Genomic DNA, 14,503 nt, shown 5'->3' with positions numbered 1-14,503 from the left:
AACAGCACTGAACCCTGGGCAAATAACCTGTGTGGAAACAGCCGATATAGGTGGCACTGCCCCAGGTAACTTATAACTAATGATAACAAGATGCGTAAATAAAATTTGACTAGTTCACTATATCAAATAATATTTGCAAGGTTTAAGAAATTCACATAGCTGTACCCCATTCATGCTTGGGGAAATGCAGGTTTTTGATTTGGAGAAAGCTAAGGATACCTAAACAATAAGAGTTACATCATCTAGAAATAAATTGAGTTTTAATAGTGTTAATCATGTTCCTAGAAAAATAAACTATTTGTTAAGCTGCTGAAATATCAAGAACAGACTGCTTGTATTTACAAAAATTAGCATAAAAATTATCTACTTACAGATACAACACAGTCAACTACAGGTCTTTTAAGAGCATTCTCTGCTGTTTCTTTTAGTTTTGTGAGGAGCATCCCTGTAATCTGTTCAATGGTGAATGTTCGTTCTTCTTCCATATACATAACCTTTAGTATAAATAACAATGAGGGTTTGGTATTAGAAGTCATAAAAGGTTCAAACTTTCGAGAACACCTTTAGTAGTATTACCAATGCCAAACTTAGGCTGAATTCAGATATCATACTTAATTGTGGTTAAGTAAAACTATACATAAACCTGGCTTCTTGTCTGCCTCACACACACGCCTCATTCCCTCAACCTTTTGTCTCATGCAGAGAACCCTTCAAAAAACTAATAGTGGTTATCTGTGTCATACAAATTCCAGAGTCACAATTTAGTATATGTGCTGCCAAAATGAGCACAATTCCGCAGCCACATGGGTGAATTGAAGTTAGTGTGAAGGGACACAGGAGAGCTATCTGAAGTTCTAATCCTGGATTAGAATCCCAATTAGCAAGGGGAACCAACTCTGGTTAACTCATACACCTACAACTGAATGCCACTGGTAACTGATGTTAGTTCCCCAGAAGAAGAAGGAGCAAAGTATGTGCACAAGCCAGGCAACAAACCAGGTTAGTGCATTTTCATTTAACCATAGTTGTGTGATATCTGAATGCAGTCCTAGAGCATATAGAGGTTTCTTCCATGTTTTGTAAATATATACTAAAGTTTTGATCATTTTTTGAATATTTCAGAATAAGTCTGACAACAGACCGTACTTTAAAATTAAATAGTAGATCTTGGACCATGTGAAAATGTATGTCTCACCTCAATAAGGCACTGCCCTATTTTATCTCAAAAAATGAAACACATCCAATAGCTGTTGGGGGATGAATTTTCAAGACTTGATCAGGAAGGCTCACATTTATGAGAATAAACCACATTCATTTCTATTTCACTGATACGATTTTTCTGCAATGCTACAATTTCCATTCCTATCAAATAGACAAACAGCACTGCATTTGCACAGGCAAATGCCATGTTCACACACTTTAAAGCAATCTAAACAGCTTCCACCTTTTGTAGAGCTGACTTACCTTGATACCAGCTGAGCCATTTGGCAACTGGGCAAGTTCATAAGCAAGTTTTGTTTTTTCATCTTGAATAAAGGGATCCAAAAATGCACGTCCATGAAATCTTTTAAAACCTTGTACTGCATTCTTTGCATTTGAAATTACCTAAAAAGAGAAAAGAGTTCAGTCCCATATGACAGGAGTTTCCTCGCAGTTATACAAAAATTCTAACATCTCTTGTTCAATCTTACTTGCAGTTGTTCTGGTCTTACAAGTGGTATATTCAAACAGAGTTCTTCTCTAGAGACGTTTAATGTTCAGGATAAAAAAAACAAAGCAAGAGAATGCACAGCCAAAAACTACTGAAAGATATAGAAAATTATAACCTTGAAACTTGTACTTAATTTTTATCTTTACTTGTTCTTCAAAAAGCAGGAAGTGGTATCCTTTCCCTTGAAGAACAAGATACAGCCTTACCCAATGAACAATATTTCACAACAAGATGACAATATAGGATTGGCTACTTTACTCTCAGTCCTAGTGACCTCTTATCCCCTCCTCAGATAGCTTGCTCCGCTCTCTTGGTCTGAATGAGAAAGGAGTATCAAACAATGGTAGCACAGCTCCTTAAGATAAGTTTTTAAAGGCTCTCAGGGCACCAACTCCTAACCCTGGTGCAACATTGCACAAGCTAAACAGATAACAAAATAGTCCACCATTCCTGGATAACACCTGATGCTGTGAACACACCCTTGAGCAAAAAAGCTTAAGATAACTACAGTGCCCTCCTAAGCAGATTTACATTCTTTAGGAAATTGAGGGCCTCAGAAAAGTATAACTGCAGGAGACTTACAGTGGTAACTCAAAGGTAACACTGTTTGGACATATACGTTCTACTGGATGTTGAAACCCATTACATTTCAGCTCTAAGCAATCATAAATGACAGCTGTGAAAATCAAGCCTCTTATAAAAAATATGTTCTCAGACCACGCATTTAACAAAAAGCATGCCAAACATCAACATGTTCAATATCAAGCTTTTCCAACCATAGTATAGAGATCTTGAATGAAATATAAGCATCTAATGCAGGAGTCCTCAATCTTGCCGAGCTGGTAATCACTTTTAGAATTTGGAGAAAGAATAGTGAATAGTGGGTGCCTTCATGAAACAGCTGCCAAAATACAGGTCGTTCAAGAAATGGTTACTGGGGCAAGTGGATAATCACAAAATACTGGGAGATTCCAAATCAAGCATCTTTCTATGACAGAGGCAGCTATTTCCAAATGGTCATTGCCTGAAGATGCAAAGGCTCTTCTGAAGCCAACAAGGTAGAGGAAAACTGAAATTACTATCAGTAGACACTGTCCTTCAGTGTTACTCCTCTGAAGATGCCTGCCACCGCTGCTGGCGAAACGTCAGGAAAAAAAATACCAAGACCACAGTTACACAGCCCGGATAACCTACAAGAACCAATGAACTCTGACCGTGAAAGCCTTCGACAATATTTTAAAACTGAAATCGCTTCCTTGATTTGGATAAATTATGCAATTTTGTTTAGGTTTCCAAAGAAAGGGGAAGTTTGCTCCTACGCAGCCATAGGGATAAACTGCCAAGTCTAGTGGCAAAATCTACATCCATGTCCAATCTGAGGTCATATAGCTATGATGTGCCTGCCTGAGAATAGCTGGGTGCTTTACTAGTAAGTAGGAAATAACACAAATACCGTTTTTCTGTTCCATTCAAAGATTTTTTTCTATTTTATTCCCTGAAACTCAAGAAGCAAATAAACACTAGCAGATTCCAGGCTGTTAATCCTCAGATTAGCAGTTCTCAATGCCAATTTCCAACTATTATAAAGATGTGATTTTTTTCAAAGCCAAGGCTTTAAAAAGATACCATTATAAGGCTTCATTCAGATACACTGTGGGCATTCAATAAGTAATTATGATAATCATGTTTCTAGCCTAGAATAAGAGCCAAGGAGAACCATACAGTATGGAGTTTCTCATATATGGGGATTCATAGATAATGGATACATTTTTTGAAATTCACAACCCAGTTCAACAGACCCTCTGATATTTGTACATGGTAACAGAACAAAAAGGAAATACAAAATAATGGAGGGCATTATATATTTACACAAACACTTAAAGTAAGGTACAGCAAATCTAAGTATCGGCTTGAAGTATGTATTAGAACCATAACAAGGAGCAAATTAATTCATTTATACCCTACCTTTCTCCCCAGTGGAGACCCACAGTGGTTTACATCATTCTCCTCTCCTCCATCTTATCCTCACAACATTCCTGTGAGGTAGGTTAGGCTGAGAGAGTGTGACTGGACCAAAGTCACCCAGCAAACTTCTATGGCACGAGTGTGGTCTCCCAGAATCTTCTTCTACACACTTAAGCACTGCACCATGAAGTGCAGGGTTGTTGTTTTTTGAAGTGCTGTTCTATTTGTGATTACATAAGCCCATGGTACCCCAACATAGTGCCCAAGGGCATCATGGCATCCACCAGTGCCTCCCATGGCACCACTGAGCTTTCAGGAAGTGGGTGAGGCCACTGGAAGGCAAGGCTGCCTTCTTTCAAATGGAAGACCAGTAAGCACCTAGCCTTTCTTTAGTGTGCAATTCCACTCCGTCTTCAGGATTCCCTTCTTCCCAGGAGGTGAGAGGAGGGAGGTATTTTATTTGGCTGTGCATTCTGAGGCAGCAATTTGGGGTTTGGCTCTACCTCCTGTGGCTATTTTGTGGTGGCACTCACCATGCTCTCTCAAAATTCCAAAGGTGCTTGCAATCTCAAAAAAGTTGGGGACCCTGCATAAAACATTCCTGAAAGCACAAAATCCTTACTTGGCTTTTAGCTGCAGCTCCAATTGAACGATTCTTGGGTCCAAAGGCTATGCATGACCTGGAATGAAAAGAAATATAGTTTTGAAATAGTTGAACTAAATCAGTATATTCACAAACCAAAATAATGAGGGAAGCTTAATGAGGATCTAATACAGTGGATCTATTTACAAAGATGCTGTGTAATACCAACCAATTCCACAGGAGTTCATCATCTTGATGAACTAAAGCTGCAACTAAAAAGCGATTAGTTTCTATAGATGTGAACTACAGAGGTACTGAAAGATCAATGTAACCTATTCACAAGTTTCTTCTAAGCCAACATCCTCTACTGTGTTTTATGAACTTGTCACCGCTGAACAAGCATATTGTAAGCAACAAGCAAGGGTCTATGAGAAACTTATGGGGGAGGGAGACTCTATCCATCCAAGCAGAACCCTGCTTCTTCCTCCTCCTGTTATCTTTCAGCAAACCCTGAGATCCCCCTCCCCCACCCTCATCAGTAGATAAATGCCCCCTACCTGAATATGACCTTATTTTGAGGATTTTTCTAGGGCCATATTTAGAATTAGATATGATATCATTACATTGGTACCAACATTACGTTTTATGCAGGGGGAACCTTAAATTATACACTGTTTACATTTGCAGAACAACCTGCAGGGAATCTAAATGTTTATTAATATAACCTGGCCTTAATTGAAATTATATAAGCAGTAAACAGAAGATATCTCTCTCATAGCCAACTGCAAAGTTGAACAACCATAGCCAATTCATCTGTAAATCATTTTTTCAAATTTAGATATGAACACATTGCTTTTCTGACATGCTAACAGATCTTCAGACTTTCAAAAGTTTTTTTTATATCTACATATGTTTCACCATAAGCATCAACATACTAGATGATGCAATATAACAGATGACTCAGCACACTGTTGCTTCACCTCTCTCCAGGTTACGAGGGTGTTTGGTTACTGACCACACCCCAAATATAAATAATTATTGTTACACTTGAATTTCCACTCACTACTTTTAGCTTGTAACTTCAAAGAATCTTCAAGTGCTGCCCTCACTGAACCCTACCATCTAAGATGTCAGTGGAAGACATCTTTCACCAGAAGATTACGTGGCCGCCGTTGAAGCAAAATGTTAAAATACAAGCCACTGACGGCAGCATTTTCATTAATATGTTTTCATTGTTTACTTGTCTTGTCTGCACATACACAGCTATAATGTTTAATTATAATACATTATGAAAGCAATCAGTGTTTTTATAATAAAATTCAGCTTAATATCCAAATAAGCTGGTAGCCCTACCTACTGTGACCCAGAGAATTCATGTCCAAACATACTCTTTAACTAGTGTTTTTTTTAAATTTCAACTGTTTTTCCTACCTTTCAGATGGTAAAGATTAAAGATATATGTGCAATGGCAACAAGGGGTGCAGCAAGCTTGCAACTCATAAGTATTGGACATATTTGCAATTTTTCTTATAGAAAAGATATTTATACTATTAAATTTCAGAATATAAGATTATGGCATTTGCCATATTTTATAACTTAAAAATTAATCCTTTCTACTGTTAAATCAGTAAAAGTAATTCAGAGTTTATAGTATTGCATATATTTTGGTTTTTAACCAAAGGTATTTCCCCCTTGGGGGAAAACTGGAAAAAACATTTTCCACATGGCTTTGAAATTTCCAGCAATTTTACATCTCTAGAAAGACCACTGCACCATTTTTCTAAGCTCACGAATGCTTAAACAGTGTGCTTTTTCATGCAAGGCTAGCTTCTAGTCAGTCATAAAACAATCATAGTTACCTCAGGGTTAGACTATTGTAATTCACTCCATGTGGGTCTGCCCTTGAAGACAAATTGAAAACTCCAGCTGGTACTGTATGCTACAGCTCAGTTCCTATTGGGCACTAGACAGTAGCTACATACAAAGCCCTCGATAGCCTTGGTCCCACATACACATAAGACTGCCTCTCCTGTCATGCCCCCACTACTGGAGCTTCACACATCTAAGCACCCTGGGAATGGTAAAATTGGTAACTGCGGGTCCATGTGTATTCTCGGTAGTGGCTCCTACATTGGGGAACTGTGACTGAGGACTTCAGGAGGGTCCTCAACATTCTAGCAAAATGTGAAAAACAGAAATGCTCAGGAGGACGTTTTTAGAAAGGGATTAGGACTGTAGTATGAAAGCTCAGGAGGCTGCTTATATAAGGGATAGGACTGTACTGTAATGTTTATTGTATGTATCACCTTCCTCTTACTGCATTGTCATCTACCTTTCTAATCAACTTTATGGTATGTCTTCGGCAGATTTTTTGTTTGCACTGTTCTCCAACTCTGTAATCCTAGTCCTACTGTTGCTTATTGGAGGTCTTTGCTGTTTGTATACTTTATAATCCACCTTTGAATCTCAGTGGAAAAGGCAGGCAATAAATGAAGTAAATAAACAATAAATAAAATTTCAGTTCATTTAAATTCCAGCACTGCTGCATTAACAGAAATCTTTACTTTATTGTGCCTTTCCTCCAGGGCAGTGTACAAGGTTATCCCTTCTTTTTTTCTTACAACCAAGGCAGGCTAGGCAGAAAGTTAATGGCCCTGTATCACGCAGAGCTTCACAGCTGTAAGAATTCCATTGAACTTGAGTCTCTCCAGTCCTTGTATATCACCTACACTGTATTGCCTCTCAGTCCCCTCATCCTAACCCCAAAAGGAAGCTGCAGTTCTGAATTTACTACAACCAAATGTAGAAAATTTTAGTGACAAAGCTAAAACCTGCCCTACCAGAAAGGGTTTCAGAAATGTATTTACTAGTTGCATTCGGACAAACAAGAAAATGAGTCTAGCCTGCAAGCTCCCTGCCCCACCATCCATCTAATCGTACTGGGTTTAGAATCTTGTTTTAGGCAAAACAAACAAACAAACAAACAAAAAACCCACCTATTTTGATTGCTACAATGAACTGGAATTAGACTGAAGCCAGGAAGTATTCAAACAGTGAGAGAACATGTGAACTTGAGGACTTCTGGCTCATTCTTGTCTTGCACAAGTTTGTTCATGACATCTGAATGCCATCACTTTGTCAAAATAACATTATTATTGTTGTTAGCCCACCTTGGCAAAATGAGCTGCAATTTCTTCCAGGCGCTTAGTTTGCCAAACTGGCCACACAAGCCATCATGTTACATCATACTGGCATATGCACAATAGGCCTCTTCTTCAGTACAATAGGCAAACGAGCCAGTACAGATGTTGAGGGATATACTGCCAACCTGCAACTCCCAGGTAATCTCATATTCACAGTTGGCTTTAAACAATACATTATTGCAATTCAGGACTCTAGAGATAACAAGTTCCCTATGTTGAACTAAGGTGCCAACCCTAAACTTGCTTACTTCAAAGAAGTTTATTGAAGTCAGTGGGACTTTAGGAGCGTGCTGTGATTTTATTATAGATAAAGGCAAAATAAATCCACTATGCAGAGTGACACAAGACTGGTTCAAGTATTTCCTTATTTAGATTTCTCTACTGCCAAATTAATGTAGCCCAAGTTTAATGTATACTAATTACAAATGAAAGATTTGTGAACCCTGCTTACAGTCTGCAAATGCCACATTCTTGAGAACTCACTCCCTGAGGCTCCTGTGATGTTATGTTGACATACTGGACACAAACAGCTACCTGACTGCTACAGCTGTATGGCATCTCATATAAAGAAGCTCTTTCTTACCTGCCAAAACACTGGCAAAGTAGTGTCAGAAAACAAAGGGGAAAAAGGGATGGACAGAGCTACTCAGTTTACAAGCGTAAGCTATTAAGTCAGGGAAAATAAAGAAATCTAAAATGGCTTTTCCTGCCTCCCTCTATAAGAGCGTGCACTAGAATTCTGGTACTCAGCATGATGTGAAACAGTCAGGTATGCTAATGACCACTCACCTCTTTACCTGTAGCCAAGTAAGACTTGCCTTCAAATGAGCAAGGAAGCAAGTTTGTTTCACCTTTCAAGCTACTGACCTGCTAGAAATGACTGACACAGATATGTATGGGCAGACAGTCTTGTAAGAACAGGATAGTGTGGCGTTCACAAGTTATATGGCTAATGTAAAACACATCTATGACCTGCCAAATTTAATCACCTCACCACATTTTCATTACACCAATTTGACTGTGATTTGACATTACAAACTGAAGTCACCAAGCTAGAATCAAACAAAATAATACTTTACCATATACCAAAATACTACAATTCTCTGACAAATGAAACTTACAGAATGCTAGGAAGTAAGAAAATCAAAGCTTTCTTTGGAATTAAATAATCCATGTCCCAGCACCCTACATTTTAACAGGGGATGTACAGTCAAACAATAGCATATAGATATTATAAGTAAAATGCAAAAAACACATTGCTACGTAAGTAGAAACATATTTTTCAAACCCTGAAGAAAAATTCGAAGAACATAATTACCCCTTACAAAAGAACTCCATAGCACTGCCACCTTGTTAGGTAGAAAACACCCAGACAAAAATCAATCTGCATATTGGAACAGATTTCAAATAAGCTATACAACATGAATACTTCAAATCATACTACAAGACCGGAAACTTTTTTTTTTAATCACTGACATCACACAGCAGTGTAATACTGTATTGTTTCATTGTTCATAAATCCCTATTGCATTGCCAGATATAATTGACTACTTAGTAATTTAAGCAATTTAGGCATGGGTTGCCCTTCCTTGTTATTTGAAATAGAGTTGTGGGCTGTGGTTCAGTGGTAGGGCATTGGCATACAGAAGGTCCCAAGTTAGATCTCCAGTTAACAAGATCTGGCAGTAGGTGATGTGAAAGACCTCTGCTTGAAACCGTGGACAGCTGCTGCCAGTCTGAGGAAAAAACATTGACTTTGATGGACCATGAGTGATTCAGTAAAAGGCAGCTTCATGTATGTAAATGTACTTATATTAGGGGAGAGGCCATGACTCAGTGGCAGAGCATCTGCTTCACATGTAGAAGCTCCCAAATTCAATCCCTGGCCCTCTCCAATTAAAGAATAATCTCCAGTTAAAAGGATAAGGAAAGACCTCCACCTGAGACCCTGGAGAGCTGCTGCCAGTAGACAATACTGACCTTGATAGGCCAAGGGTCTGAATCAGTATAATCACATGTTCATCTGACCCTCTGACCCAAAACTGGTGTTTTGGATTTTTTTTTTTGCTTTCAAGTCACATCTGACTTGAAACCCTGGTGGGGTTTTCAAGGCAAGAGACATTCAGAGATAGTTTGCTGTTGCCTGCCTCCATGTCATGACCCTGGTATTCCTTGGAGGTCTCCCATCCAAATACTTGCCAGGGTCGACCCTGCCTAGCTTCTGAGATCTGAAAAGATCAGGCTAGCCTGGGATATTCAGGTCAGGGCAAATTGGCATCCATGGGTGAAAAGTTCATTCCTTATAGCAAATTGTAAAAAAAATCAAAGATATAATGAAGTGGCTTAATTGTACTCTTAATTCCTTTAAAAAGGGATTGTTTGCATCTAGGTGGTAGAAGAAAGAGCTGGTTGAGAACTATGTCATAGCTAGTTGAGTAATGGATTATCCCAAGACATCACTCTCCATTTTAAAACAAGAGGACATAATTATTCTCCCCATCTTCTGTTAAGATGCTTGTGGATGCAGTTACTTTCTCTGCCTTTTCCTACAAGTTATTCAACCATGAAATATGAGATTCTTCCAGGTTTTTCTCATTACAAAAACAGTATAGCAAGATAGGTTCCATATTTTCACTCCTGTCATTGAACTCAGCAACAATACAGCAAATTTTACAAGTGTTATATATGCAACTTGGTCCTTAAAGTCTTATGGATCGATCAGACCATATAACCAATCATGTGGCCACATTCCTCAAAATCTGTTGCAATTGTTACCATGTCACCTATTGCTTTATCTCCAATTTCTCACACCCATTGTTTTATTTAGTGAATTACTGATGGCCTAGTCTCAAGTAAAACTGGTAATAAACTTAATACTTGAAAGAGTGAGCTGCACACTGAGGCATCCTATACTACCTTAGCGCATGTAGCTTAGTTTTTGCCATCTGAGAGGTAGAGGGGGAAAGCTGAAATTAGAAAACAAATTTTGTAGTGAATAGAAGAGCATTATTTGGTCAGAAACATAGATACAATAGGACTACCAGCGTATCTGGATATTGAGTTAAACTTTGTAACACTGAAAACACTAAACTCTTGGGAGGGAGGGGAAGTTGTAATCTGCTGATGAAAACCCCTTTCATCTACAGAAACCTTCAGGTGGATCCAAACCCATATTTAATTTTCAATCAGGCTATTTTTTAAACAGAGAAGCCTGCTATAGCTGGAGCTTTTTTAAAAAAATGTGAATTTTAGATAAGAAATGCAACTGTGTTGATTGTAGTTTAGAATCATTTTTTATTTAGATGGGAACCAAACTGCTTCTGGGTGCATTTTTATCTGTCTCAAAGAGCAGCTGATATCACAATCTACCTTAATATACTCAAGAGACACCATTGTCACAAAGGAACCTGGTTAAAGTATGTAACATCCAGATGCTTTGTTAATCCAGTTACAATAATTGGGTGGATATGATTCTTGAATGAAACACCAAAAGGTTTGCTTAAAAGAGGGAACTAGCACCTCATGAAAACTGGCATACTTTTCATCACACTATCAGGAAGAAAACTGGAGATGAAGATGTGGAAAGAAAGAAAGAAGCTATGAAAAGGAAAGAAGGACGCTGTGCAAAGGACAAGGGGACAAGTAAAAGAGACAGAAACAGCCCTAAAGCACTAGATCGTATCCTTCTGTTCTGCTTAGTGAAGTGTGGAGCCTTCTTTTAACAAAAGAGGTTTGATAGAAAAGTAGGATAAAACCAAGACCAATATTTTAAGATTGATCACCCCATAAAATTCAATCCCATCTTTATTTAATGTTGCACCACTGCCACCCTGCCTGACATCCTAAACAATTATAGGACAGAACATGCAATGTGTGCAAATACAACAATCAAATCCTGGTAGCAACAGCAATAGATTTTGTGAAAAGTATCTGTACCAACATTTATTGTCTGAGAACTTCTACTTATGCTAATATGAAACCTTTTTAGACTTTAGGTTCTACTAAACTCCTGCCTATTTGTGCCCTATCAAACTAACACAGCATGTGGCTGTTCACTGTGTGAACCAGGATGCTGTACTAGGGTAAAGCTTCTTAAACTGAGGGTCGCAACTCCATATGGGGTCACAAAAAATTAGCAACAGAATAATTTTTTTAATGATTTATTATCAGTAAATGTTTGATTTGTATACCTATTTTATATATCTATATACCCAGGTTTGTGTAAAAATTTCTCGGGTGAAAAGGGATCACAAGTGGAAAGGTTTAAGAAGCCCTGTACTAGGGGACCATTAGTTTGATCCAGCATAAAGATAAAGTGTACTGTCAATTCACAGCCAGCTCATTGGAACCCCATGAAGTTCCACCCCATTGGGTTTTAATGCAAGAAATGAGACAAAGTGCTTTGCCATTGTCTTCCCCTGCATACCAACCCCAATCTTCCATCCAAGTACTGACCATGGCCAATACTGCTTAAGTTCCAAACTCTGACAATATTGGGTCAGTCTGGGCTATTAGGACTTCTAGCATAGCTGCCCTTATGTTAAACTAAAATGGGAGGCATCTGCTGTACCTCCAGAGATTCTTAACATGAGCCTTCTGCAAGATATCAGTAATAAAGTCTTACATTTTGCAGTCTGTTCTTACGTTAATTTCTTTTTCCAGCTTCTGACAAAATACACATCAATACTGCCTTATACAGGTATGACAGACAAACACAACATGGATAAACAAATTAAGTCCTGTGCCAAAAACCCAGGCACATACCTGAGAATGTCAACGTTAATTCTGATAATGGGTTAAATGTCTATTTGCAAATGTTTTCAGGATTATGAAGAGTAACAAATATAATTACTAACATGAACCACACATGACTTTGCAGCAGAAGTCCTTTAACACATTAATGAAAGTGGGAAGGCCAGGCTAGTTAACAGCAACTGAAAAGAACAAGAGTCCACTTTGTTCATTATTAAGGTGCTTAAAGACTAAATTTGTTAGTCTTTAAGGTGCTACTGGACTCTTTCTCACTGCTACAGATAGACTAACACAACTACCCATTGTGATCTAACAGCAACTGAGTAAGACCTAGGATAGCTGCAGCACAATCCTATGCAGAGTTACTTCAGTCTATGCCCAATGATATGAATGGGCTTCGACTTGAGTATCCCACTGTTAGTTGCTCCTGTTACAGGTACTTAATGCTAGGCCTAGGGCATGACCAGAGGCATAGCAACCTGAGAGACACAGCCAAGAGCTGGGAGGAAGATCCAGTAGCATAGATACATCACAGTGGGTCGCCGTGTTAGTCTGTCTGCAGTAGTAGAAAAGAGCAAGAGTCCAGTAGCACCTTAAAGACTAACAAAAATATTTTCTGGCAGGGTAGGAGCTTTCAGGGTATCTGAAGAAGTGAGCTGTGGCTCACGAAAGCTCATACCCTGCCAGAAAACATTTTTGTGAGTCTTTAAGGTGCTACTGGACTCTAGCATAGATACAGAAAGGCATGCTCTGTATTCAGAAGCCCGCCCCCCCGACACACACACACGATTTAAGCTACTTTAATTCCCTATGGGGTGAAAAAGCAAGATATAAATAAATGAATACCTCCCAAATCCTGGGTGTATGATTCAACAAACATTAAGAACTTTACACTTAAAAGGACCCGCCCCCCCACCTCTCCCCTGATTAGGCACATCCTCCAAACGAACAGGCACAGGCCATGTTGAACCATTCACCATCTTTCGCCAGGCTCACCCACGTGGGGGAAGGGCACTTCCTTCCCCTCCACTGCGTAGTGGCTTTTATTACGCACTGATTAACCTTACAGCCGCCCCCTTTTTAAGGTGTGTGTGTATAATGATTTTGCTGTTCGGTGTAAGAAACCACCTGCCCCAAGCACAACGAAGCATCCGTGGCCGGGCTAGCCCCTTTCTCTACAAACTTGATTGCGGGTGACCTGGGTCGAAAAGTTCCGCTGCATTATGGCGGTCTCCCAACCCCACCCCCACCCCCCTTTCCTCTCGGCGTCTGCCCGCCAACTCCCCCGCCCCCCAGCGCCCGTTACTCACGGGGTGCTCCGGTCGCTGTACTCGTTGGCGACGGTCTCGATGCCCCCTGCTCGGGCCACGGCCACATAGCAGCTCTGGAAGCCCAGGTCGAAGCCCACCACGGACATGCCGGGAGAGGAAGCAGCGCGGGGGCGAGGCGGGCTGAGAGGGCCGAAGGAGCGGGGGGGAAGCTCGGCGACGGCCGCTAGACGGGAAAGAAAGCGAGCGGGCGGGCGGGGGCGGTGCTGGAAAGAGCCACGCGCGATGGGGCAGCGTCCCGTCCGCCGCCGCCGACTCCCCCCCGTTCCCTCAGAGCGGCCGCGGCCCAGGCGGACGGTTTAAATGAGCGGCGGCGGCGCGCGACTCCTCACGATGAAAGGGTGTGGGGGGGGGAGGGCGAAGCGGCAGGAGAGGAGAAAAAAGAGATCTCGAAAGATCCTGTCCTGTCCCGTGAAGGGGCGGGTTCGAAAGCGGGATCGTCTCGCGAGATTCTCTTCGTGTAGGCTCGCGCGCGCGCTGGCGTCACTGGTTAAGGTCTGTTGCTCCGCCTCCAGCGGCATAGTTTAAAGAAAAAAAGACAGCTTAAGCAGGAAGGTGGGAGAGCCCCGGTAGGCAGACTGCGCATGCTCAGATCGTCTTAAAAAAAAAGGTAACGTTCCCCTGTGCAAGCACCGGGTCATTCCTGACCCATGGGGTGACGTCACATCCCGACGTTTACTAGGCAGGCTTTGGGCGAAAACGCATGGTCGCTTTATCCTCCTTTAATCCCTGTTTCAGCCAGGATCGAACGCATGCGTTTCGCCTAATGTGCGTTCGATCCTGGCTAAAACAGGGATTAAAGGAGGATAAAGCGACCATGCGTTTTCGCCCTTTGTTTGCGGGGTGGTTTGCCAGTGCCTTCCCCAGTCATCTTCCCTTTACCCCCAGCAAGCTGGGTACTCATTTCACCGACCTCGGAAGGCTTCCTGAAACCAACTTCCGTTGGGATCGAACTCAGGTC

General features: G+C 40.6%; 1 protein-coding gene across 1 annotated transcript in view; it reads right to left on the bottom strand.

Moving 5' to 3' along the window:
• HSPA4 (heat shock protein family A (Hsp70) member 4) overlaps positions 1-13,639 on the bottom strand; it is a 38,813-nt gene extending 25,174 nt beyond the window's left edge. Inside the window, exons 1-4 of the mRNA XM_056863858.1 lie at positions 13,525-13,639; positions 4,299-4,356; positions 1,465-1,605; positions 372-494 (exon numbers count right to left, since the gene is read on the bottom strand). Of these exons, the coding sequence (XP_056719836.1) occupies positions 372-494; positions 1,465-1,605; positions 4,299-4,356; positions 13,525-13,631 (429 nt within the window). The 5' untranslated portion in view covers positions 13,632-13,639. The remainder of the gene's footprint in view (positions 1-371; positions 495-1,464; positions 1,606-4,298; positions 4,357-13,524) is intronic.
• Between the last annotated feature and the right edge of the window lie 864 nt (positions 13,640-14,503).

Source organism: Euleptes europaea, chromosome 1 (genome assembly GCF_029931775.1).
Source record: "Euleptes europaea isolate rEulEur1 chromosome 1, rEulEur1.hap1, whole genome shotgun sequence".
NCBI classification, from domain to species: Eukaryota; Metazoa; Chordata; class Lepidosauria; order Squamata; family Sphaerodactylidae; genus Euleptes; species Euleptes europaea.
This window is presented reverse-complemented; position numbering and strand designations above follow the sequence as displayed.